The 26,061-nt window shown below is 46.1% G+C and overlaps 1 protein-coding gene across 1 annotated transcript in view; it reads left to right on the plus strand.

The window, feature by feature from the left end:
- Positions 1-4,037: 4,037 nt before the first annotated feature.
- The window catches only part of LOC146026108 (arf-GAP with dual PH domain-containing protein 1-like), a 48,075-nt gene continuing 26,051 nt past the window's right edge, over positions 4,038-26,061 (plus strand). The window contains exons 1-4 of the mRNA XM_083156496.1: positions 4,038-5,870; positions 9,677-9,978; positions 11,788-11,918; positions 24,466-24,557. Of these exons, the coding sequence (XP_083012622.1) occupies positions 9,888-9,978; positions 11,788-11,918; positions 24,466-24,557 (314 nt within the window). The 5' untranslated portion in view covers positions 4,038-5,870; positions 9,677-9,887. The remainder of the gene's footprint in view (positions 5,871-9,676; positions 9,979-11,787; positions 11,919-24,465; positions 24,558-26,061) is intronic.

Below are 26,061 nucleotides of genomic sequence, written 5' to 3' on the forward strand. Positions count from 1 at the left end.
AAAGACCCACATTTGAGGGAGTGGGTTTCTCTCTTAGACCTGTAATTGCTTCCGCATGGGTGTCTAAAGCCATGATTGCGTGGGCAAATACACTTTGTTCCGGCTTATAGGCAGACACAGAGGCATTCGCTTTGGCTGAAAAGCTTAAAGCAGCAGCAGAATATACATGTTAAGCAGTTTAAATGCTTTCTAGTATCTCAGCGGTGTTTGTTTATGACAGAAGAGTTTCATGGTTTAAGGCTTGGGAGGCTGATCGTGAATCCAAAAAATCTTTGGAGGCCCTGGCGCTTAATGGAGATTTGTTATTCGGTTCGGAGTTGGAAACCATTATAAAACAAGCTACAGTAGGGAAAGAGTACTTTCCTTCCCACGTCAGGAGCAAAGGGTAGCTCTTCCAGGTTTGCTGTCTTCCGGTCTTCCTTTCGGACCTCCTCTAGAGAAGGCACATCCTCTAGAGGCCATGCCGGTAGGGGGCGTTTCAATGCAGGAAGAGGGAAATCCGCAAAGTCCTGTTTTGGAGCCTTTTCAAAGAAACAGGCATCCAAGGGAGATGAGTAACCTGCACAATGACAGGACAGAGACTTCCCAGTCGGTTATCGGTGTGGGGGTCGCCTCTTGCGGTACAGGGACACTTGGCCTTGTTAAACCAGGATCCGTGGGTCCTCAACATAGTGTCCCAGGGTTACAGGATCAACTTAAAAGAAACTTCTCCAAGGAGGTTTCAATCTACTCCCTTGCCCAGGGAGACACACCGCAGAACGGCCCTGCTGGGGGCGGCAAGGTCTCTTCTGGAGAAGGGGGTAGTGGTCCCAGTACCGCAGGAGGAAAAAAAAGAAGGGGTTTTACTCCATTCTTTTCTTGGTACCAAAACCAGACAACTCCTTCAGACCAATCTTGAATCTGAAATCGTTAAATCAACACCTTTGGGTGGACCATTTCAAAATGGAGTCCCTAAGATTGGTTCTGTTGAGCCTGGAGCAAGGGGAATTCCTTGCATCCATGGACATTCAGGACGCATATTTGCATGTTCCCATTTGCAGAGAACATCAATCCTTTCTGCGTTTTGCAATAGGGAGCTTACACCTGCAATTTCAAGCACTTCCCTTTGGGCTGGCTACAGCCCCAAGGGTATTTACAAAGATTATGGAGGTGATGGCGGCAGCCCTGAGATTACAGGGCATTGTAGTAATCCCTTATTTGGACGACCTGCTGTTCAAACCAGAGTCAGCAGAGAAACTACAGCTGAATCTTTCAACAGCTATTCGTTTTTTGCAGGACCACGACTGGATTCTAAATCTGCAGAAGTCGCAGTTGTGTCCTACTCAGACACTACATTCCTGGGGGTCATAATGGACACACATCTTCACCATGTTTTCCTTCCAGAAGCAAAAGCGAGGAACACTTGTCAGTTGGTGCAGACGATTCTGCAGTTTCCTACACCATCGGTGTGGCAGTGCCTAAAACTCCGAGACAAGATGGTGGCAACATTCGAAACCCTACAGTTTGCTCGGTTCCATTCTCGGCCTTTCCAGTGGAACATTCTGGCCTGTTGGTCAGGGGATCCCAAGACCATGAAATCAGAGACAGTGATTTTGACTCAGGAGACAAAGACATCGTTACTTTGGTGGACGGACTTGGATTCTCTTCAGTAGGGTCAGTCTCTTTAGTCGTGGGAGTGGCTGGTGGTCACCACCGATGCCAGCCTCCAGGGCTGGGCAGCGGTCGTTCTGGACTTGAGACTTCAGGGTCTGTGGTCCAGAGCAGAATCGCTTTTACCAATCAATGTTCTAGAATTGCGTGCAGTTTGGCAGACACTGTCGCAGGCAGAGGAGAGACTAAGGGGCCTTCCCCTTCGCATACAGTCAGACAATGCCACGGCTGTGGCTTATTTAAATCACCAGGGGGGCACGCTCAGCAGATTGGCAATGGTGGAAGTCTGCAGGATCTTCCAGTGGGCAGAGAAGAATGTCCCGGCCATCTCTGCAGTGTTTATCCCGGGTATCCAGAATGTGGAGGCGGATTTTCTGAGCAGGGAGAAACTTCTGGAAGGGAAATGGGCGTTACATCCAAACAGGGCCGTTTTTAGAGGCGGACAAGCCGTGCAGCAGCCCGGGGCGCCGCACGGCTTGTCAGCCTCTGTTAAACAGCCGGGGCGCCTGGCAGTTCCCCCCAGCGCCGCCTTTGCCTCCTCTCCCCGTCCGCGGCGCCACAGCTTTTTAATTTCCCAGGGGAGGGGAGGGGAGCGCATCGCGTCTCTCCTTCCCCTCGCTCACTTGGCTGTCAGCCAATCAGAGCTCGCGGGCGGCAGCCAATTAGGAGCCAGCCCGCGAGCTATGAATGGCTGACGGCTCAGGCAAACACTGTGAAGGCGAGGTGCGTGATCATGTGCGCTCCGCTCCCCTCCCCTCCGAGTCCCCAGGAAAGCAGCAGCAGCAGCAACGCAGCAGCAGCGCAGCAGCAGCCAAGACACAGACAGTGAGTTGTGGGGGCATATATGTGTGGCACTGTGGGGGCATATCTGCCACTGTGGGGGCATATATGTATGGCATTGTGGGGGCATATCTGTGGCACTGTGGGGGCATATTTGGCACTGTGGGTGCATATATGTATGGCACTGTGGGGGCATATTTGGCACTGTGGGGGCATAGCTGTCACTGTGGGGGCATATGTGTGGCACTGTGAGGGCAAATCTGCCACTGTGGGGTCATATATGTTTGGCACTGTGGGGGCATATCTGTGGCACTGGGGGAATATTTGTCACTGTGGGGGCATATATGTGTGGTACTGTGGGGGCATATATGTATGGCACTGTGGGGGCATATATGTATGGCACTGTGGGGGCATATATGTATGGCACTGTGGGGGGCGTATCTGTGGCTCTGTGGGGGCATATTTGGCACTGTGGGGGCATATGTGTGGCACTGTGGGTGCATAGCTGTCACTGTGGGGGCATATGTGTGGCAATGTGGGTGCGTATCTGCCACTGTGGGGGCATATATATATGGCACTGTGGGGGCATATCTGGCACTGTGGGGGCATATTAGTAAACGGCGGCAGCGGTGCGTGGGGCAGAATGTGTGGTACTTATGTATTATCTGGGCGGCCAATTTTCTTCATTGCATGCGATGCGATTTTTCATTGTAAAGACCCGATTTTTCATTGTATAGCCACCCATGGGTGATTTCATACCCCCACTATCCAACTAAGCATGGAGTTGATTTTATATACTGTAGTGTGGCGAGCGGACGCAGATTACTTTACATGTATTCTGCGTCCCCTCGCGGGGCTCGCTGCACTCGCCACGCTTCCGGCTCGGTGGTTTGCTGCGCTCGCCACACTATATAAGATCAACTCCATGCATAGTTGGATAGTGGGGGTATGAAATCACCCATGGGTGACTATACAATTAAAAATCGGGTCTTTACAATGAAAAATCGCATCGCATGAATTGTATGCCACTATATTGCATGCGATGCGATGCAATACAATGAAAAAATCGGGCGCCCAGATATTACACAAGTACCGAATGTGTAATAGGCGTTACGGTGTGGGGAGTATTGCGTAATTGCCATCACAGTGTGGAGTGTAATGGGCATCACAGTGTGGGGTCTAATGGGCATCATGATGTGCGACATAATGTGTAATTGTCATCACGGTGTGCGACATAATGTGTAATTGTCATCACAGTGTGCTACGTAATGTGTTATTGGAATCACGGATAAATAGTGTATAATGATTTAAGTAGGCTGTCATTGGCCTTGATCTGTGAGGTGTACTAGGTCACTGTGTGGCCTTCAGCTGGCCAACTTAAGTGCGGGAGGACAATGACAATTCCTGCGGTAACCAATGTCTGGTCATGCAGGTCGCAAAAGTGAGATGTAAGGTAATTGTTGTCCTGCTAGACCAAACCCCTTATATTAAGCCACGCCCCTTTCGACAAATAAACCACACACCCTATTTTGGCGCGCGCGCCTTCGGCGCGCGCAATTTCTTCTGTACCATGTTATATATTTGGGGGGGGGGGGGGGGGCGCATTTTTATTTCTTTGCCCTGGGAGCTAAACTGTCTAGAAACGGCCCTGCATCCAAAGGTCTCTCAGGAGATTGTGTCTCGCTGGGGTCTTCCAGAAGTGGACTTAATGGCATCCAGGCACAATTGCCAGGCACCCAGATTCTGTGCGAGGACCAGGGATCCTCTGGCTTGGGCGATATATGCCATGATGATTCCCTGGAAGTTCAAGTTGGCTTATATCTTCCCAATGATTGCCCGGGTGGTGAAGAGAGTGAGATCACAGGGCATACCGGTGATATTGATAGCTCCACATTGCCCAAAGAGGTCCTGGTATTCCATCATTCAGACACAGTCGTGGCGTCTTACTCTATGGCCAGATCTGCTCAGACAATGTCCCTTTTGTCATCAGGACCTTGCTCGTCTAAGTTTGACGGCCTGGCTTTTGAGACCTCCATCTTGAAAAGAAGGGTTTTTTGGATGCGGTCATTTGTACCATGATTAATGCCAGAAAACCGGTAGCGCCAAAAAATTATTATAGTGTTTGGAAGATTTATGTTTGATGGTGTGAACGACAAAAGGGTCACACCTCTAGGTTTAAGGTTTCCAGACTTATAGAATATTTGCAGGATGGTTTTTCCTCTGGACTGGGCCTTCAGTCTTTAAAGGTTCTGCTTTCTGTCTTATCAATATTTTTAGAAAAGATTAGCCTTGATACCGGAGGTACAGACTTTTCTCCAAGGGGTGATTACACTTAAGCCTCTATATAAGCAACCAGTCGCACCGTGGGACCTGTCATTGGTCCTCTCGGTCTTACAAAAGTCTCCTTTTGAACCTTTAAGGTTGGCGGACCTAAAATTCCTTACCTGGAAATTGACCTTTTTGTTGGCTATCGCCTCAGCGAGGCGGGTGTCCGAATTAGGGGCTTTATCTTGTAAGCCTCTGTTTTTAGTTTTTCATGATGACAGGGATGGGCTTAGAACAGTTCCCAAGTTTTTACCTAAGGTGGTTTCTTCATTTCATTTAAACCAAGAAATTGTTCTTCCGGTATTCAGTCCTCAGGAAGAGGCCAAGAGAAGGGACAGACTCAAAAATTTGTATGTGTTGCGCGCTTTGAGCATCTATGTGGATAGATTGAAGGATCTCTGTAAAACAGACTCTTTGTTGGTACTCCATGATGTTCACAAGATGGGCTGGCCTGCTTCAAAACAGACCATTGCTAGGTGGTTAAAATCAAACATTGCTTTTGCCTATACTAAGGTTGGCAGACCTGTGCCTTCAAGGATTAATGCACATACCACCAGGACAGTGGCTGCCTCCTGGGCGGTGCGCCATGGAGCTACTGCGAAAGCTATGCAGGGCTGCCACTTGCTTCACCAAATTTTATAGGTTCCATGAGGACGCATCATTTGGGCGAGCAGTAATGAGAACTGCAGACCTGAGCATACCCTCCCTTGAACGTCCCAAGGTCTAGCTGCGTTACCAGGATAGATGAAAGAGAAAAAGCGAGTTTTGTAAGAACTTACCGTTCGAAACCCTTTCTCTGATTCTATCCTGGTGACGCAGCGATCCCTCCCTTACACTCAGTAAGTAATGCCGTTTTCATGAGTTGTCATGTTATAATGGTTATGTTAAAAATAATTATAATAAGAATAATTTGTGCATATAATATGTTCAGGCGTTGTGCTGAGTTTTTGTATTCTAGTGTGCTCTAAAAGTTGAACTGAGGAATGCTGGGATGCAGAAGGGAGGAACCTGCCTCTCTGAAAATTTAGCATAGGTGCCTGGCTCCTTTGGACCCCTCCTACATCCCAAGGTCAAACTGCATCACCAGGATAGAATCAGAGAAAGGGATTTGAATGGTAAGTTCTTACAAAAATCCCTTTTTTGCATATGGACAATTATGTTGCAAGATTATGGGACTTTGTTGTAATAGACAGATCCAAACCAGAACCAGAACTAAATAATGTACTGCAAACTTTATATTACCTCATAGGGGAAAGGGATTAGGAAGAAGTGGGGGTGGCAGGGTGTGAACGATCAGCAGAGGGGGGTTAAAACAGGACAGCGCAGCAGTCAGAGCTGGGTGCAGAGCAGCAGAGAGAAAGGGTGGGATGGAGCTGGAGGCAGATTGAGGTGACCTGGCATATGTGAGATTCCTTACTTAATAATAGTAATGGGACAATGGAGTTGCATTTATGACAGGAACACTTTTGTGTCTCTGTTGAAATGGAATTAGATGTGCGTGATGTGTCCAATAAAATTTATAAGGTGATACCAGAACCACGCTAGCTCAGAACCGTGGCAAAAATAAAGTTCTTGTCTGCATCATTTTTGTACTGTAGTCAACCTATACATGCACAGATGAACGGAAATCCTGAAGTCCACAGCCTTTAAATGACAAAGAAGCTCTTCAAAGTATTGTATCCTAACTATATACCAGGGTTGCCGACTTTCAAATGCTCCTCTCCGGGAGAAGCCCGGAGAGGAGTCTTTCCTTACCCGATCGGAGGAAAATTACGGGAAACAGTCTAAATCACTGATCTCCATGGAGGGGGCGGGGCTAAAATGACATGAGTGTGTCAAGTCAAGTCAAGTCAGGTTTATTGTCATCAACAGAGGAGAAACTCCCTCTCTGCAGACGAAATTATATCATACATAAGATACCAGTACAATAAAAGCAATATCCGCATAGATACATACATACATACAAAAAGAGGTACATAAAAGATACATAAAACCAAACAAGGGCCCTTATTCTGGTTGGTGCGGCCGGAGCCGCACACGGTGCTCCGGCCGCACAAACCAAGCCCCGCCCACGAGACGGATCGCCACGGCCGTCCGTACACGGACGGCTGGCGATCCGCATAAAAATGGTGGAGGCGTACGCCTCCACCATGGTGGGAGCTGCCCCCTGCATTCGATGGTCGTCGACCATCGAAGGCAGGTCCGCACGCCCCAGCAGCTCCCGCAAGCTGAGACCACACGGACAATCGTCCGTGTGGTAGCTTGTATGGGGGCTGAGAGCTGACATCCGGCGACGTCAGCTTTCCGCCCCCATGAGTTGCGTCATGCCCTCATTACCATGCATACGCCCCGCGTTTGCATGGGAACGCCCATGAAACGCGGGGCGTACACATAGGGAAATGAGGGTATGAAGCCCCTCACGCCCCTATACGCCCCCTTTGCGGCGGACGAAATACGTCTGCGGCGAAGGGGGCTGCACATGCGCAGATTGACCTCTGCGCATGTGCAGAGTAAAAACATCGGCGGTACGGCCGCACGCGGGCCGTACCGTCCGAATCTGAATAAGGGCCAAGATGCATAAAACCAAACAAGAGCGTCAAGCATTCAACAACCGTACTGCTGACGGTAGGAAACTGTTATGTAAGCGGCTAGTGCGTGCTCTAAGGGTTCTAAACCTTTTTTGCGAGGGTAATAACTCAAATGAGCTAGAAAACGGGTGACTAGAGTCGGCCAGAATGTTTTTAGCACGCTTTCGAATTCTAGAGTTATAGAGCTCTAATAGGGTTGGCAACTTGACTCCAATGATTTTTCCTGCGGTCTTAACAATACGTTCTAATTTTGAACGATCTCTGGCCGTGCAGTTGCCAAACCAGACGATGATGCCGAAAGTCAGGATACTTTCAATCGAGCATCTATAAAAATTTGTCATGGTGGGCCTGCTCACACCAGCAGCTTTTAATCGCCTCAAAAAAAAGAGACGTTGTTGGGATTTTTTTAATTGAGCTAAAATATTGCCAGACCATGACAAGTTAGCTGATACCTGAAGACCCAAGAACTTGACTGACTCCATCATTTCCACATCTACCTCGTTAATGCAAACAGGTCTTTTCGGCATAACTAGCTTCTTTCTGAAGTCAATCACTAGTTCCTTTGTTTTACCTTCATTCAACACTAGATTATTACCCTCACTCCAGGCTACAAGTCTCGCTATTTCTTTTCTATAGTGGGTTTCGTCGTCCTCACTGATCAAACCCACAACTGCTATATCATCAGCGAATTTCACGATCTTAACAGAATCAGAGGTCGATATGCAGTCGTGGGTGAACAGCGAGTATAATAGGGGACTGAGAACACAACCCTGCGGCACTCCAGTATGAATTGTTGTCATCTCAGATACATCATTCCCCATTTTGACCACCTGAGGTCTATCAGTTAAAAAATCTAGGATCCAATTACAGGTGGATCCGCTCAAACCTAAATCGGATAGTTTCAGTGCTAGTGACATTGGAATAACCGTGTTAAACGCGGAACTATAGTCTACCAGAAGAATCCTGACGTAGGCTGATTTCTGCTCCAAGTGTGTTAAAGTGGAGTGCATAACAGAGGCTACAGCATCATCAGAACAACGGTTTTTCCTATATGCAAATTGAAAGGGGTCAAAGTCAACCGGCAAGGATGACTGGATCTGTCCTACAAGCAGCCTCTCGATGCATTTGGTTACTAGAGACGTTAACGCTATTGGACGATAGTCGTTCAAACAATTGGGTAGACCTTTATTTTTGGGAATTGGGATGATGGTTGAGGTTTTTAGGCACTTGGGAACTATGCAGCTCAGTAGCGATTGATTAAATAAAAATGTTAAAATCTCTCCCAACTGATCTGCACAGTTTGCCAAGACTCTACCACAAATCCCGTCAGGCCCTGCAGATTTCCTCGGGTCTGTTTGACGCAAGCACCGCACCACTGAGCCAACATCAAACCTAATAGGGGAATCGTCCTCCCGGGGATTTATAGGCACAATAGGCATGTTATTATCCTTGTCAAATCTGGAGTAGAAGGAGTTTAGGTCGTTGACTAACAGACTATTATCACCCCCCAACTCCGCTTTCCTTTCCTTGTAACCAGTGATTTCTTGAATCAACTGCCACATGCGTCTAGGATTAGTGTTTTGACTACTCTGTATCTCGATTTTAGCAGTGTAGTCAATTTTAGCCTGTCTGATACCCTTGCGAAGTTCGTTTTTAGCAGTTCTATACAATGACGAGTCACCTGATTTAAAGGCCCTATTTCGGGCTTTCAATAAGGAGTGAACCTTACCAGTTACCCAGGGTTTCTCGTTTGAGAATATTCTAATGTTTTTATTCTTTGTGACACTCTCTATACAACAATTAATATAGCCCAAAATCAATGATGCTAAGTTATTAACATCGACTTCACCGTCTACCATACTTTCCTCAACCAACATATCCCAATCCGTGGAATCTAGACTGTCCTGCAATCTAACCATAGCCCCCTCTGGCCAGATGGTAACGGATTTCATTTTAGCTCCGCCCCCTCCTCTGAGACCCGCGAATTGCGGCATTTAAATGCCGTGATCGGTGGGCTCAGTGGGGGTCCCCCTGATTACGGGGAGGGTTGCCCACCCTTCCGGGGGGCCGGGAGGGGGACCCTATTTTCGGGAGACTCCCGGTAATTCCGGGAGGGTCGACAACCCTGCTATATACTATATGTTGTATGTCAGTGTTAGTGATCAGAAATACAGGATAACACTTCTTTTAAATATCACTGTACAATTTCAAATGTAGGAGTGTGGAGTGTGTACAAGTCCTGGCGAATACACAGTGTTCTCTTTCAAGAGAGTTTTGTAAGAATGAAATGTTGAAAAACAGGTTTACTGATTTAAATCTCCCTCCCCTTTTAGGAGTTTGCATAAACTCAGAGCACTGCCATGCCAGGCATTACTAATCACCTTGCTCTGCGGGACACAGATTTACGTGGTTAAGGCATCCTGTGTGTACCCTACCCAGACAGAGCTTGGATGCCATACTGTATCTAGCAAAGGAAACCCTGCACATCATACACTGCCTGGGCAATATTGAAGCTGCAAAATCTAGAATACCTGAATCTACAGAATGTCTGGAGAACAGGACTGGAACAAGAAATCTATCATTGTTTTGGCAAGAAAGGAAGGAAACACACAATGTGCAGACTGTGGAGTGCCAGGTGAGCAAAAAGGAAATGAAAGCAAGGATAGAGAGGTGGGATTAGGCAGAGAAGAAGAAGAAAATCAGGAGGGCGATGAACGAAAGGGAGGGAGCACAGAGCAGAGGAGAAGGTGATTATCAGCATGTGCAACATGTTTTCTGTTACTGTGCTTTGTAGAAGAAAGGAAATGGATTAAATTAAATTAGAGTTTCACAGATTAAAACTATTCAGGAGAGATGCGAATGCAATGGTGCAAAGTTTACCAACTCATTTCGTTTTTGGTTGGGAACTGGGTGGGGTTTCAATATATCTTTGATATGTCTCCAAGATTTGTGCACTTGGAATTTCTTTTATCTTGCAGCAAGTACTTGCATGATGGGAATTGTACCACAGTTAACAGGAAAATCATATATAATATTTTTTGTAAAGTAAGGGGGTTATCAAAAAATGGAGCGAGGTGTATCACTAACCAATCAACTCCTAACTGTCATTTTACCTGTAGAGTTAGAAGCTGATTGTTTAGTGCTGTATTTCTCCACTTTATCTTGCTCCATAAATACCCCCTACATGACAGGATGCTATCTCAAAAACAAGTCTCCTTTTTTTTTGTATGAACATGTTTAATAAAAAAAATGTTTTTGTCTTTCACTAAATTGATATGTGTTTGTAGATGCAATGTAACGTGTTTCAGTGTAACACGGATCTTAATCTCATGTCCTCCTCCTTGTTGCTGCGGCTTTCATTAGACATAGTTCCCCTATTGCATGTGCAGGCTGTGATTTGAAGTTATTAGAAACATTTCCACTGTTGCTCAATAACCTGCACAGTCAGCCTGTAGTCGTCAGTTGAAGCTGAAACTCTTAGTGGTGCCAGCAATGCAGGCAGTCCATAGGGTGTATTCAATGCTCCGGCGAGCGCTGCACAGTGCTCTCTGTTTTTCATTCGCCGTGCATTCTCCATTTTTTCTATACCTCGCCCCCTCGCCATGCCTCCTGCTCACCCTATTCAATGTGTCAGCTCCTCACAGACCCTGACAGCGAGCATTTACCATTGCGGCGTACATGGAGCTAATGGCTCCATGTATAGGCAGTGTTCTAATATTGCAGAGATATGCCGAAATAGCCCCAAAAAACGATTCCAAAGCAGCTGATATGTGAAAAGCAGTGTATCTCCTCAAAGACCAAATGAAGGAGTGAGGAAGAAGAGGTGAATCATGGGTAATAACTGAGGTGAATCATGGGTAGAATATACAGTGAGAAAAAACTGCATTATGGGGGGGGGGGGGGGGGGGAGGTGGGGAGGTGGGGAAATGACCATAAAAAGATATTAATGTGAGACTTCTAAAGAAAAAAAAATTATATAAATAATCCTCCAAATAATAAAATAATAGACTTGTAGACACCAAAAAGAAATACGTTGAGATCACCTAAAAAATGATGCCGAGAGCATAAACGTTGAGGGATATTAGAAAAAAAAAGCAGCGAGCAGCGTACTCCGTTTTAACATTGAATACACAAACAGCGAGGTATGCAAAATGACATAGCGCCGAACAGGGCAAAGCTCTCTGTTTATTTTTGGCAACCCGGAGCGTCGAATAGGGCGAGGAACATTTTTGGTGAGAGGACTGGCCTTCTCGCCAAAAAAAAAAGCGATCCTCGCCGAAAGAAAAAGGAAAAATGGGAGCATTGAATACTGCCCCATGAGTTGGGAGTACCAATCATTTGCTTACTGAGGGGATAAAGTGTCCAAATATAGTAGGTGTATGTTATAAATGTAATATGCAGCAGAAAAACTCTTATTCACTATAATACTTTTTTTCCCCTGAAGGCCCTCAATGGGCTTCCTGCACACTGGGTGTCTTCTTGTGTGTGAATTGTTGTGGCATACACCGGAAAATCTCCGAGATCAGTAAAGTGAAGTCACTGAGTATGGCCAATTGGGAAGAGGACCAAATTCAGGTATTTTCCACATTGCTTCCTAAAGTTTAGAAGATTTTATATATACTATTAAATGCTAAGCGGGGTTCCCAACTCCACATTTGTTTTTCTCCCCATTAGGCTTGTCCACCATGTTTTGAATATAATATACAGGCCAAGCAAGGCCCACTTTAGTATAATGGAAGTGGATATATAGTACCTTTTCTTCAGAGTGGACAAATGGAGAAGTTGCCATTAGCAATCAACCTAGGAAGGCCAATCAGTGCCTTTTTTTTTTTTTTTTAAGTCTCAATCCCATGTTACCTGGGAGTGCCACTCGAGATGCCACATACCATGGGCACTTGGCTAGGAACTGCTGTACTGCAGTGCTTAAGTGGGCCGGTGCGGCTGTAGAGGCGGGCAGGCATGGGGCTGCTCAGAAGGACCTCTGACATCACACCACACAGCCGGATAGCTTGCTGAGCTGAGTGCTGCAGGTGCTCAGCACTGCCCAACATAAATAACTAAACAGCACATGTGCAAATTCATCCCAGGAATTTAGCCGATCCCAGGATTGTCCTCCCTAAATCTTCTACCTATCATTTTAATAGAATGTACCAAATAAGTGCTAACTTGAAGCTTCATACATTTTAGAAGGCTTGATTCATTTCCACACTAAGGGTCAACCTAATTCTCTGCATAGGGTGCAAGGTGCGTCATGCAAACAACAGCAACGGCACCCAAACTCATCCCATGTATTGCTTGAGTCACAGATTTTTGCTCGTAGCCCTATGGGCCTGTGAACACAAATCTGGGGGTTGCGGTATCATAAGTGAGCAATAAAGCTTATTAGGGGGATGGAGAATTTATGCTATGAGGAAAGATTAAACAATTTGGGACTATTTACTCTAGAGAAAAGACGTTTAAGGGGGGACATGCTCAACATGTATAAACATATTAGGGGCCAATATAAGGAACTGTCAAACACCCTTTTTTCTACTAGAAAGGAATCTAGGATGCGAGGGCATGAGTTTAGATTAGAAGAAAAAAAATTTTGTTCATCTAGAAGAAAAAATTTCTTTACAGTCAGAGCAGTCAAACTTTGGAACTCTCTTCCTGGAGAAGTGGTGTCGGCAGACACTATGAATATGTTTAAAATAAGGTCAAATAAACATTTATTGGTTAAAAACATCCATAGGTACGAATAAGTAACATTTGGGGCGAAATGTAATAGGGTGCGTTTTTTTAGACTAAAAAAAAATCGCACCAAATCGCACCTTTAAAAATCGCGTTTTTTGCCGCGAATTCGCATATGTAATGAGATGCGAATTAGCGGCAAAAAATGCGATTTGCCGCGATTTCCAGTCATGAAAATGTGCGCATTTTCAGTCATGAAAATGTGCGCATTTTCATATATGCGATTTTGGGTAAAAAAATAAAATAAAAAAAAAACGGCGTGGGGTCCCCCCTCCAGAGCATAACCAGCCCCGGGCTGAAAGAGCCGGTCCTGGTTTCATAAAATCACAGGAACAAACAAGTTGGGGTTCCGTGCATTTTATAAAACCAGCACCAGGCTCAAGGGCCGGTCCTGGTTCCCAAAATACGGGGGACAAAATGACTAGGGGTCCCCCGTATTTCAAGAACCAGCACCGGGCCCAACCAGCCAGCAGGGTAATGCCACAGCCGGGGGGAGACTTTTTATACAAGTCCCCCCGGCCAAAGCATTTAGCCCTCTGACCGGTCAGCATGGGCAGGGGTCCTGGGGGAGTGGGGACCCCCCCAAAGAAGGGGTCCCCCCCCTCCAGAACTTACCAGCCCATGCTGAAGCCCGGGGCTGTCCTCGATGCCCCTGGGCGGTGGGCATCGAGCTGATATTTGGTGTAAAAAAATAGATAAACTATTGTTTTTTACTGTGGCACTACAAGTGCCAGCAAGCCTCCCCAGCAAGCTGGGACTTGGAGAACCACAAGTCCCAGCCTGCTGGGCATTAAAGGGCCCGCTGGCACTTGTAGTTCCACAGTTAAAAAAATAGTGCACAAAACACACTGACACACATTTTAAATAAAACTTTAATACACACATTACACACATACTAATACTTACCTATCTTCTTCCCGTAGGTAGCCCTGGTCCTGATGTCCTCCGGTCCTGTGTCGGCGTTCCTCTTCATGTCGACGTCCTTCTTGAAGTCGACGTCCCTGTCGGCGATGGCGTCCGGTGTCCGGTTCCGACGAAATCCATGGAGGAAGCTGTGGAAGGAAACCATACTCACCTGTCCCAGCGCGACGTAGTCCAGGTAAGGGTCTTGGAAAAAAAACAAACCGACACCCGAATCCAAGCGGACACGACGGAGACGCACGTGTGTTTGTTTACATCGTGCGGCTCCGCCTCCCGAATGCCGCTATTGGCCGCCTTGCGGCCTAGCGGCTCCTGATTGGCCGCTAGGCCGCAAGGCGGCCAATAGCGGCATTCGGGAGGCGGAGCCGCACGATGTAAACACCGTGCGTCTCCGTCGTGTCCGCTTGGATTCGGGTGTCGGTTTGTTTTTTTTCCAAGACCCTTACCTGGACTACGTCGCGCTGGGACAGGTGAGTATGGTTTCCTTCCACAGCTTCCTCCATGGATTTCGTCGGAACCGGACGCCATCGCCGACAGGGACGTCGACTTCAAGAAGGACGTCGACATGAAGAGGAACGCCGACACAGGACCGGAGGACATCAGGACCAGGGCTACCTACGGGAAGAAGATAGGTAAGTATTAGTATGTGTGTAATGTGTGTATTAAAGTTTTATTTAAAATGTGTGTCAGTGTGTTTTGTGCACTATTTTTTTAACTGTGGAACTACAAGTGCCAGCGGGCCCTTTAATGCCCAGCAGGCTGGGACTTGTGGTTCTCCAAGTCCCAGCTTGCTGGGGAGGCTTGCTGGCACTTGTAGTGCCACAGTAAAAAACAATAGTTTATCTATTTTTTTACACCAAATATCAGCTCGATGCCCACCGCCCAGGGGCATCGAGGACAGCCCCGGGCTTCAGCATGGGCTGGTAAGTTCTGGAGGGGGGGGACCCCTTCTTTGGGGAGGTCCCCACTCCCCCAGGACCCCTGCCCATGCTGACCGGTCAGAGGGCTGAATGCTTTGGCCGGGGGGACTTGTATAAAAAGTCTCCCCCCGGCTGTGGCATTACCCTGCTGGCTGGTTGTGTCCGGTGCTGGTTCTTAAAATACGGGGGACCCCTAGTCATTTTGTCCCCCGTATTTTGGGAACCAGCGCCGGACCTTGAGCCTGGTGCTGGTTTTATAAAATCCAGGGAACCCCAACTTGATTGTTCCTTGGATTTTATTATACCAGCACCGGCTTTTTAAGCCCGGGGCTGGTTATGCTTAGGAGGGGGGACCGCACGACGTTTTTTTTTTTTTTTTTTGTTTTAACTATTTTTTTACAACAGAACCATGCACAGATCTCAATGATCTGTGCATGTTTCTGATAAAAGTGCCAGGCAGAACCTGGTCTATTTTTTTTGCGATTTTTAGTAAGCTTTACTAAAAATCGCAACCCATTAAATATGCGACTTCTATCCTTTTTAATGGGAAAACATCTGGATGCGATTTTTAGTCTAACTAAAAATCGCACCTTTAAAAAATGCGATTTTTCCCGCAAATCGCACCCTATAAAATATGCGATTTTCGGGAAATGCCCGAAAACGGCATATTTTACGGGAAAAATCGCAAAAAAAAAAAAAAAACGCCTCCCATTACATTTCGCCCAATATGTCTTTAAAATATCAGAACAACAAGGGATAAGCTACTATAAACATAGGTTGAACTAGATGGACGCAAGTCTTTATTCAACCTCACCTACTATGTAACTATCTAAGTGTGGCATTGTGGGGCATAGTATTGACCCCCTTGTATATCCACAAGCCATTTTGTTACAAATGTACCACAGAGAGATGTTCACTTAGTTTTATCAAACCAGTTTTATGTTTTAGAAAAAGGCAGAAATCTTCACATTATGGGGAGGATTTGGGACTTGATGAATATAGAGTAGGTGCTGTACATACTGTACTGCAGATTTTCAGTCAGTAGTATTTCATCATCACTTCTATCTGCATTGGTACTAGTGCAAACAGGAGGGAATGCAAAGCTATTAAGGTCCCCATACAATATCCGATTTGGGCCCGATCTCATTCGATGCGGTCCTGTGATTGGAGTCGGTGGTTGGACAGGCGGCGCCAGTGATGTATTGCATCCGATGTGGCCTGCAGCTGTTTGCCAGCGCTGTACCACACCACTGGCACACACCTATCTGCAGGGAAGCACCGGACAGAAGAGGAGCTCCCCGGCTCTGCATCCCAGGCAAGTGGCGAGCGGCAGGCAGTGTACAGGAAATTGAAAAGGCAAATACAAAAGAACGTGCAGCTGCTGACAATCAATTTTTTGAATGGTTATTTTTTAATTCTCCTGCCCTCCACATTCTGTTCCCTGGGAATTACATGCAATAAATTTCTTTATTGCATGTAAAAAATGGCACATCAAGTGCCAAATCGTATGTAAGCCCTCTCGGGAGCTGCTGGAAGAGCTCAAGAGAAATCAGGTCCGACGTGTCATTGGGACATGTCGGACTAGTGTATTGGGCCTTTTACCCTTTAGATTTTCTCGGGTTCCCCCTAGGCCCTTATACAACTGTGATGTACAGTTCTAATGAAACAGTTAGCAATTAGGGTGGGTTTCCAGTTGCACAGGAACTCCCTCTGGCCGATGAAAGAGATTGTTTTACTCTTCTAACATGATGCAAGGGAAAACAGAAAGCACACAAGAAAATGGACAGTTCAAAAAAGTGGGATTATTTTTGTTATACCAGTATGTACAATGGCCACCCACAGTGAGCTTTGCGTGAAATAGCAAAACTCTAATTGACCCTAATCTGACCAAGCAGTCCTATATATGACATTGCTAAAACATATATTTAAAATAAATACTGATTATTGTATTTGCAACATTATTTTAATATTAATTTAGAGTCTAAAACTAATATTAACAAAATGGATTGGAAGCTTGATGATTTTATTGTATCTAATTTTTCAAAAAGATATCACACCTTCCCCATTGCTGGACTCTTTCACTCTGCGCCAAATTAAATCAATTCTGTCACACCACACAGCAGAACTTTGGGCCTGATTCTTGCCTAGTTGCTTAATGTTTTGTTATACTTACAAACATGAATCAGGGCCTTTGCCTTTTAAATAAATAAATATTTAGCAAATTGAAATAAAAATAGTAAAATACTGGTGATGATTCACAGTACAGGTTGAATATTCCGGTACTTGTTTCCTAGCACGGCGCCCGTCGTAGGTGATCGCATACCTTAAGTTAAGGTATGCGATGGACGCGACCGACGCGATTTTAGGGCTATTTTTAGCCTTTTCCCCCGACAATGAAAAAATCGCGTCCATCGCATGCCTTAAGTTAAGGCATGCGAAGCGACCGATGCGATGGAAGCGATTTTACATAGGGAACAATGTTAAATGGGCCAATGGACCCGATTTTTTAATTGTATACCCACCCTTATGGGTATTTTACATGACAAATGCCCTCCCCCCATTGTTAACGCCACCCCACGATGAACGGCAACCCAAAGCATGGCGAGCCCCGCGAGGGGACGCGTAATACCTGTGAAGTAATGTGCGTCCCCTCGCGGGGTTAGCTGAGCTCGCCACGCTTCGGGCTCGGTGGCGAGCGCAGCGAGCCACACTATATATAATCAACTCCACGCCGACGTGGATAGTGGGGGTATGAAAAGGTCGGAGGACGCATACCACCGCCCCTCGCGGGCTCCCTGCGCTCGCCGCGCTTCGGGTTGGCGGGTGGCATTAACAATGGGGGGCATTTGACCCTTCAGGGTTGGGAAACAATAAAAATTGGGTTCTGGGGGCCATTTAACATTGGGGCCAATGTAAAATCGGGTCTCAGGGATCATTTTACATTGATTCCAATGTAAAAATCGCGTTGATCGCATCACATGCGATTTGGTTGCATGCGATGCGATCAACGCGATTTCGGAGGGTCCCGATGGATACAATTTTTATCGCTGGCGCCGTGCTAGGAAACAAGTACCAATATTCCTTATCCAAAATGCTCAGCACCAGGAGCATTTCGGATAATGGATTATTCCGTATTTCGGAATATTTTTAGACTTCAACTAGTTATCTTTAGGACAGGACCCATATGTGAACACAAATGCATTTATGTTGTATAAACACATGAAATACACACAAATATATTTTATTTGTGCATGAAACAAGGTTTCAAAACATGAAACAAAGTTTGTACTATCTCAGGCACTGAATTTGAATGGTTAAGAGGCAAACATACACACACAAAGCGATAATAGCCTCTTTTGTAGGTAATCTGTCTTGATCGCTTAGAAATCAAGCATGGATCGCTCCGTGTGTATACCCCATAGCAATGGTGATGCACTTCACCATCGCCATCTCTCATATTAAGCACATGCAGACAAATCTAGTTAGATCGTCTGCATGTGCTTAATAAACACTGGGTTAGGACAGATCACTCAGCACACATCTCTATGGGGTGTATTCAATGCTTTCTGCGAGCTGTGACAGCGAGCAGTGCTGCCTGCTCGCTGTCACAGTTTGCAGGGTCCCCCTGCACACAGCGTTTCCCCCTCGCTAGGTGGGAGGGAGAAATGGCGTGTGCGGCCGCTAAAACAGTGAGGCTCGCAGCTAAATGCAACAGGCTCCCTGCGTTAGCCGCGACTCTCGCTGTTTGGGGAATCCTCACTGTCTTTTGACAGCGAGGATTCCCCCGGATGTTGAATAGGGTGAGTGCCAGTGCCAGTGCGGGAGTTAAACAGCGAGGATCGTTTGTTTTCGGCAATGCCCGCCGTTTAACCCCCTCGCCGGCTGCATTGAATATACCCCTATGGGTGTTTAGGGGCAGCGTGTTAAGCAATCTGTGCATACTAGATCACTCAGCACAAAGTGAAAGTAAACATCATCCCGTGCCTATGGGGGCTTTAGCAATCCTTTTCTTGCACCTATATAGTGCTAGTTACATATGATGTCCCCAGTAGTGGCAGTTACATATCATGTCCCCATAGTGCCAGTTACATATCATGTCCCCAGTAGTGCCAGTTAAATATGTATCATGTCTTCAGTAGTGCCAGTTACATATCATGTCCCCAGTAGTGGCAGTTACATATCATGTCCTCAGTAGTGCCAATTACAGATGTCCCCAGTAGTGCCAGTTACATATCATGTCCCCAGTAGTGCCAATTACATATCATGTCCTCAGTAGTGCCAGTTAAATATGTATCATGTCTTCAGTAGTGCCAGTTACATATCATGTCCCCAGTAGTGGCAGTTACATATCATGTCCCCAGTAGTGGCAGTTACATATCATGTCCCCAGTAGTGCCAATTACAGATGTCCCCAGTAGTGGCAGTTACATATCATGTCCCCAGTAGTGCCAATTACAGATGTCCCCAGTAGTGCCAGTTACATATCATGTCCCCAGTAGTGCCAGTTACATATCATGTCCCCAGTAGTGCCAGTTAAATATGTATCATGTCTTCAGTAGTGCCAGTTACATATCATGTCCCCAGTAGTGGCAGTTACATATCATGTCCCCAGTAGTGCCAATTACAGATGTCCCCAGTAGTGCCAGTTACATATCATGTCCCCAGTAATGCCAGTTACATATCATGTCCCCAGTAGTGCCAGTTACATATCATCATACCTCCTAACAGTCACGATTACAGCGGGACAGTCCCGATTATGAGGGCCTGTCCCGCTGTCCCTCCCGCGGCTGGCAGTGGGGAATAAACACTCCCCCCCCCCTCGGAATTTAGTAGTAGTGCCAGTTACATATCATGTCCCCAGTAGTGCCAGTTACATATCATGGCCCAAGTAGTGCCAGTTACATATCATGGCCCAAGTAGTGCCAGTTACATATCATGGCCCAAGTAGTGCCAGTTACAGAAGTCCCCAGTAATGTTTTTTAACAAAAAAAAAAGAGATAATTCCAGAAAATATGGTTTTTATAATTTAGATAACAGATATTGAATAAGAGTTACTCAACCTGTACTTACTAGTTACAGCTTTTACATTGTATATAAACTAGAAAAACAGTATGCAGCCTCATAACAAGCTTTCAAAGGGGCCCAATTCATGTAGAGACCCCTCTACACAGCAGTTGTTAAGGTGCCTATACACGGTACAATTTGCTGCACATACTTTTTGTACTAGATCTCATCTCATTGCATCTCGTTGCATTGCAAAACCTATGCAATGCGATCTAGTCCAAATTGGGTACTCTTTACCTATCACGGCGCCCACGATCTCCATCGCGGTGATCGCGGGCATCGCGGCCAGTACATTAACGGCCGCGACGCGATGCCCGCGATCACCGCGATTTCCCATAGGGTTCAATGTTAAATTTAGTGCTGCCCGCGATTTTACATTCAATGCTTCAATGGCTGCGATTTGGCCATAGGAATCAATGTTAAATGGGCTACAGAGCCCAAATAGGCACAATTAACACTTAAATGTCCCCCCAAATTTGTAACGCCACCCCACGATCCACGCCAACCCGAAGCGTGGCGAGCGCAGCGAGCCCGCGAGGGGCGGCGGTAAGCGTCCTCCGACCTTTTCATACCCCCACTATCCACGTCGGCGTGGAGTTGAGAATAGAATAGTGTGGCGAGCCCGAAGCGTGGCGAGCGGCGCGAGGTAAACGTGGCCCTATGCGGGCTTCACAGGTATCCACGTCCCCTCGCGGGGCTCGCTGCGCTCGCCACGCTTCGGGCTCGGTGGCTCGCTGCGCTCGCCACACTATTCTATTCTCAACTCCACGCCGACGTGGATAGTGGGGGTATGAAAAGGTCGGAGGACGCGTCACGCTGCGCTCGCCACGCTTCGGGTTGGCGTGGATCGTGGGGTGGCGTTACAAATTTGGGGGGACATTTAAGTGTTAATTGTGCCTATTTGGGCTCTGTAGCCCATTTAACATTGATTCCTATGGCCAAATCGCGGCCATTGAAGCATTGAATGTAAAATCGCGGGCAGCACTAAATTTAACATTGAACCCTATGGGTGATCGCGGGCATCGCGTCGTGGCCGTTAATGTACTGGCCGCGATGCCCGCGATCACCGCGATGTGCGCCCAACTAAGTAAAGAGTACCCCAAATTGTATACAATAATTGTACCGTGTATGGGCACCTTTAAAGTTATGACCAATAAAAGTGCCCTAGCTCATTTTGTGAACCACAGTAGGGCCTTAGTTAATGCTATGTCCCATAGTATGCCCTAGTTTATTTTGTAAACCCTAGTAGGGCCCTAGTTCATTTTATGTCACATTGTAGGGCTGCACTTTAAGCAACACAGTACCCCAAATTCAAAAGGGGCGAGTCTAAAATATGCATATTTGGGTCATTTATCAATCACTCAAACGCTTCTCCTCTCCGGGCGTTTCCCTGAGAGCTGTTTTTAGGAGTAGGTACGTTTGGTTTGTAAGGACTCCAATGTATTTACCAATGGTGAAAACTGTATATAAAACATGTAATAACTTTGACAGGAAAGGTAGGCCCCATACAAGCTGTAGTCCCTGCACCTTGGTAGCTATGCCCTTGCTATAAGCTTAAAAAATATGGTACAGGATATTTTGGAAAATAATTTCTGCATAGCAATAGTCTATTCCAAACACAAAGTGCAACAACTCTCAGAAAACGTGCAAATTCATAAAACACAGGTATTGTGGCATTATAGTAGGAGTAACATTGAAAGTAGATGCTCATTTACACTTCAAGTCCACAATGTAATTAGGACACAGGTACCTGCTCTGGCCCACACAGGTTTTGAATTCTATAAACGTTGACAAGACTATCAGGGACATCCTATTATCCTGATAAAAAAACTTTTTAGCAATTTTTCCTGATGTTTTACTGATTTATTTATCAGGAGATCACCCAATAAAAGGCATGAGTTCTCACAAAGGGACCCATTTATCAATTTAAAATGCGATCTGGGCAGAATATTACTGCACAGGATCACATTGTAAAATGCAATCCTAATGGCGGGATGTATCATCCTCCTCTCGCAGGAACAGTGCTCCGAAAGGAGCCAGTCCCTGCGATGTGCTGAGCCGGGCGCTGGGGGGGTCTGCACTGAACCCTGCCGACCCCACTGACTGCAATGCCCCAACAACAGTGCGATCCGTAGCCCATAGGCTACAATAGGCTACCGCTATCTCAGAAAGGCAGTAGCCCAGGGATGCGATGCACTGCTGCCCGATGTTGATACATCAGGCAGCTTCGCATCCCCCATAGAAACCTATGGGGGATGGGCGGCGGTGCAGAAGGGATCACAGGAAAGGACTGTTCGATGGTCCCTCCTGATACATAATGATATATTGATACTTAATATTTGCGGCTAACCCCGGATTTAGCCGCAAATATAGAATGATAAATGGGCTCCATTCCAGTGAAATCTGTCTGTTTCTGCAGCCTAAGGTAGGCGAAACAATATCCCTGATAATATCCCCATGTCCGGCTTTTCAGGGCTAATAAGATAGTCCAAGGCAAGTCTATTACCTGCAATAAGTGATTGCGGATAATAGGAGAGTGTTACCAATATTTTTCACAGCAACCACATACCGGACCACGAGTGGATGTTTCATGTGAACACCTCCTCAATCTGTGGGAACCTCCCCATCCTCCGATGGTCACTGACCATCGAATGATGGACCGAGCGGTCAGGCAGCACCGAGTGCTCCAGACCACTCGGACATTTTTCCGTATGAAAGCAGGGATATGGGCGGGCAGCTGACACCTGGCTATGTCAGTGCACTCCCCACATGTGCTTCACGGCCGCATTACCATTACCCAGCGTTTTCATGGGAACGCCCATACGCATATGGTAATGAGCCCAAATAGTCCTTCACGCCCCTCTCCACCTCCTGCTTGGATGGTTCCGTACGACCGGTTTCTGCACGGACCTCACTCCGTGTTCGGACGTACGAGGCGAGGGCTACCTATGTGCGAGGTGTTCGCACATGCACAGATACGCCTCTGCACATGCGCAAATACCAAACATCAGACGTCCGACCACACACGGAGCCATCCGACTCAATCAGAATAAGGGCCTATGTGACACTGTGCGGGGCATAAGATTTCTCCCATTATATTTAAAACTACATAATAAAAGTGAAATTATAACTAAAGGGGTGCACACACGGTGCGATTTTGCTTGTGATTCGACCACGGTTCGATTGGGATCGAATCGAGTTGAATGGCAAGCAAAAACGCATTCAATTTGGATTATTATCGTACAGTCTATTTTTCTATTCCATTTACATGCTGTGGGGCCGCACATCGGGATCGAATCAGCTTCAAATGCGGCTGAAAATCGATATCAATTTGATTTCAATTCAATTTTGCTTTTTTAAGCAAATTCGAATAGAAAAATAGACCAAATGAAACCGTGTTTAAGGGGCATACAATTTAAATCAAAACCGTGTACCTAGATTCTTCTTTTTTCTCTCTCTTACTTATGATCGTGACCATCTGACTCTCCAGTAGCCGTTCTCAATATGGATAGCTGGTTCATGGAGATATAGTATTTAGTCCGTCTTTGGCTGACTGAGTTTTGGGAAAGTTTCTAATGCAGGTGTCCATCCTGTGTTTTTGTGGGTTTCGGTATGAGATCCTGGGGGTCAGAATCCCGGTGGTTGAAATACCAATGTCGGGATCCCAACCGCCACAATACCTCTGGGTTTTGACCACATCACATTTTTGTGAGGGAAGGAGATTATAAGGATCATCCCATACATAAACACAGTAGCTATTTACAATACTTGTTTGTACCTCCATAAGGTGTCAGCCTGTGCCGTTTGCAGAACATGCATTGGCCCCATTCCCTATAGTATAGCAGGGCCATCGTTTGGCGAACATGAGTGGATACGTTCATCGTGAAATAACATTGTCCAACACACGGGGCCAAATGTAAAAGGGTGAGAGTTTCAGAAAGTGAGAGATTTTGGGAGAGTTTTCCCCCTTTTTTTAAAGCAGCAATCAATTACACTGCAAAACCAGGTTGATTCTGCCATGTAATTGATTGCTGCTTTAAAAAACATGGGGAAACTCTCCCAAAATCTCTCACTTTCTGAAACTCTCACCCTATTACATTTGGCCCACAGTGTATGTTTTAGGTGTGTTCATCGGGTCCATAGTAATATGGTTGTCAGTCAATAGGTCGACAACTTTTGGTCGACAGGCCAAAAGTTGACACCAGAAAAAGGCTGACATGGTCTTAAGGTTGACCCAAGCAATAGGTGGACATGATTTATCCTAGCTATGTAATTATTATTATTTATAATTTGCTTCCTGGTGTATCATGACTGTGATGTAGCTTTCACATCACACTTTTAAAACGGTATATTGCCGTTTTTTTTGCCTTTTAAAACGTTTAAGGCTGCAGTGAAGTTCAGACTTATATCAACAAAAATCCATACACAGTATTCATCAGCTTTGTATTATTTTACTTTGCCTTACTAACCCACATTTTGCTCTCTCAGTTTCTTGACAGGCACGGGAATGACTTGGCTAAAGCAATATACGAGGCCCATGTTCCTGTGTATTACTACCAACCCACACACAAGGACTGTCAGTAAGCAAAACAGCCAAGATATCTGTACATTTCTAGTCATCATGCAATGGTCTACAAAAACGACCTTGTTTGTCCCTGTAATATGTACAATGAGCCTGATTCATGTTTAGAAACAGTGGTAGATTTTCGAAGGTCTGCAATCATGTAAAAATCTACCATCACCAGTAAGCCCATAGTAATTGAACTGGCTTCATATGGGAAGCACTATTGCCGATATTCTATTAGCCCCGATGGATTTTTGACCGGTTATCCTTGATTAATGAACGTTGGTCATTATCGCAGTATCTATTAGCAGCTGTTTTTATTGGCCGAACATAGATTTGCGATCATGCAACAACACGTGTTATTGCAGGTCCCGGTGGCTGTTTATTGTGTATTATCAGTGGCGGATTCAGGGGGGGGGCACCCGGGCACGTGCCCCCCCTGTCATTTATTTTGTAGCTGAGGACCAGGGCTTTCCAACGAGCCCAGCCCCGTGTCTCTAGCCCACCGGGAACCGGAGATATCGCCTGGCAAACCTGTAACGTTTTTTCCCCATAGGATAATATGGGACCCGTCAATTCCGACCCCCACCCGATTCCGACGGCTGCCAGTTCCCGCCCTGGCATCACAGAAGCTTGGGGTTGATTTCATTCAATTCCAAATCGCTGGGCCTCCAGTCTGGTCCAAATCGGTCAATCGGTTCCAGAGATATTGCGTGTAAACCGATTTTTTTATTTTTGAAATGTAATTTCATGGCTGTTCATGTTCTTTGAGGACAAATTACTCTGGAACCAAACGTTCCAGTTTCACTGGACCAAAATCATTCAAAGCCCACTCAAAAGTTCTTCAATATAATACTTGTCTCATGTAAATTGTTGGTTGGTTCCGAAGATATAGCCGGTTAAATTAGATAACTAGTTAAAGGGGGGAGGGGTGGTTTTCTCTCCCCCTCACACCAGAAAATGCAGGGACTAGGCTGGTGTAAAAGGGGCCAACCTGGGAATGCATTTTCTGGTGTGAAAGGGGTATTATTTCAAATAGCCGGGACCTGAAGTGCTCTGAATACAGCCAGGCTCTGCCACTGTCAGTGGCTATCACTTCTGCCTGGCGGCGGCTGTCCCCCATTTACCATGAGCATGTATTCCCCCTTGGCAATGAGCATGTAATCCCACATGGCAACGAGCATGGAACCTCTGGCAATGAGCATGGAACCCTTGGCAATGAGCATGTAGAGAAGCAGCACTTATGTAGCATAATTTTTAATAGGCATTATGGTGTTTGGCATAACACATAATGGACATAATGGCGTGTAATTTAACGTGTAAAGGACATTATGGTGTAAATGTTTAATGCGAGCCTTTGGTGGACAATGTCCCTGTTTATGAAGTGTATTGTGAATTTTGGCTTAATCTGTGTGTCATTATGTAAATTCTGGCTCAATCGGTGTGGCATTATGTGAATTTTGTCTCAATCTGTGTGGCATAATGTGAATTTTGGCTCAATCCATGTGGCATTATGGGAA

This window comes from Crinia signifera, chromosome 8 (genome assembly GCF_055691185.1).
Source record: "Crinia signifera chromosome 8, ASM5569118v1, whole genome shotgun sequence".
Taxonomy (NCBI): Eukaryota; Metazoa; Chordata; class Amphibia; order Anura; family Myobatrachidae; genus Crinia; species Crinia signifera.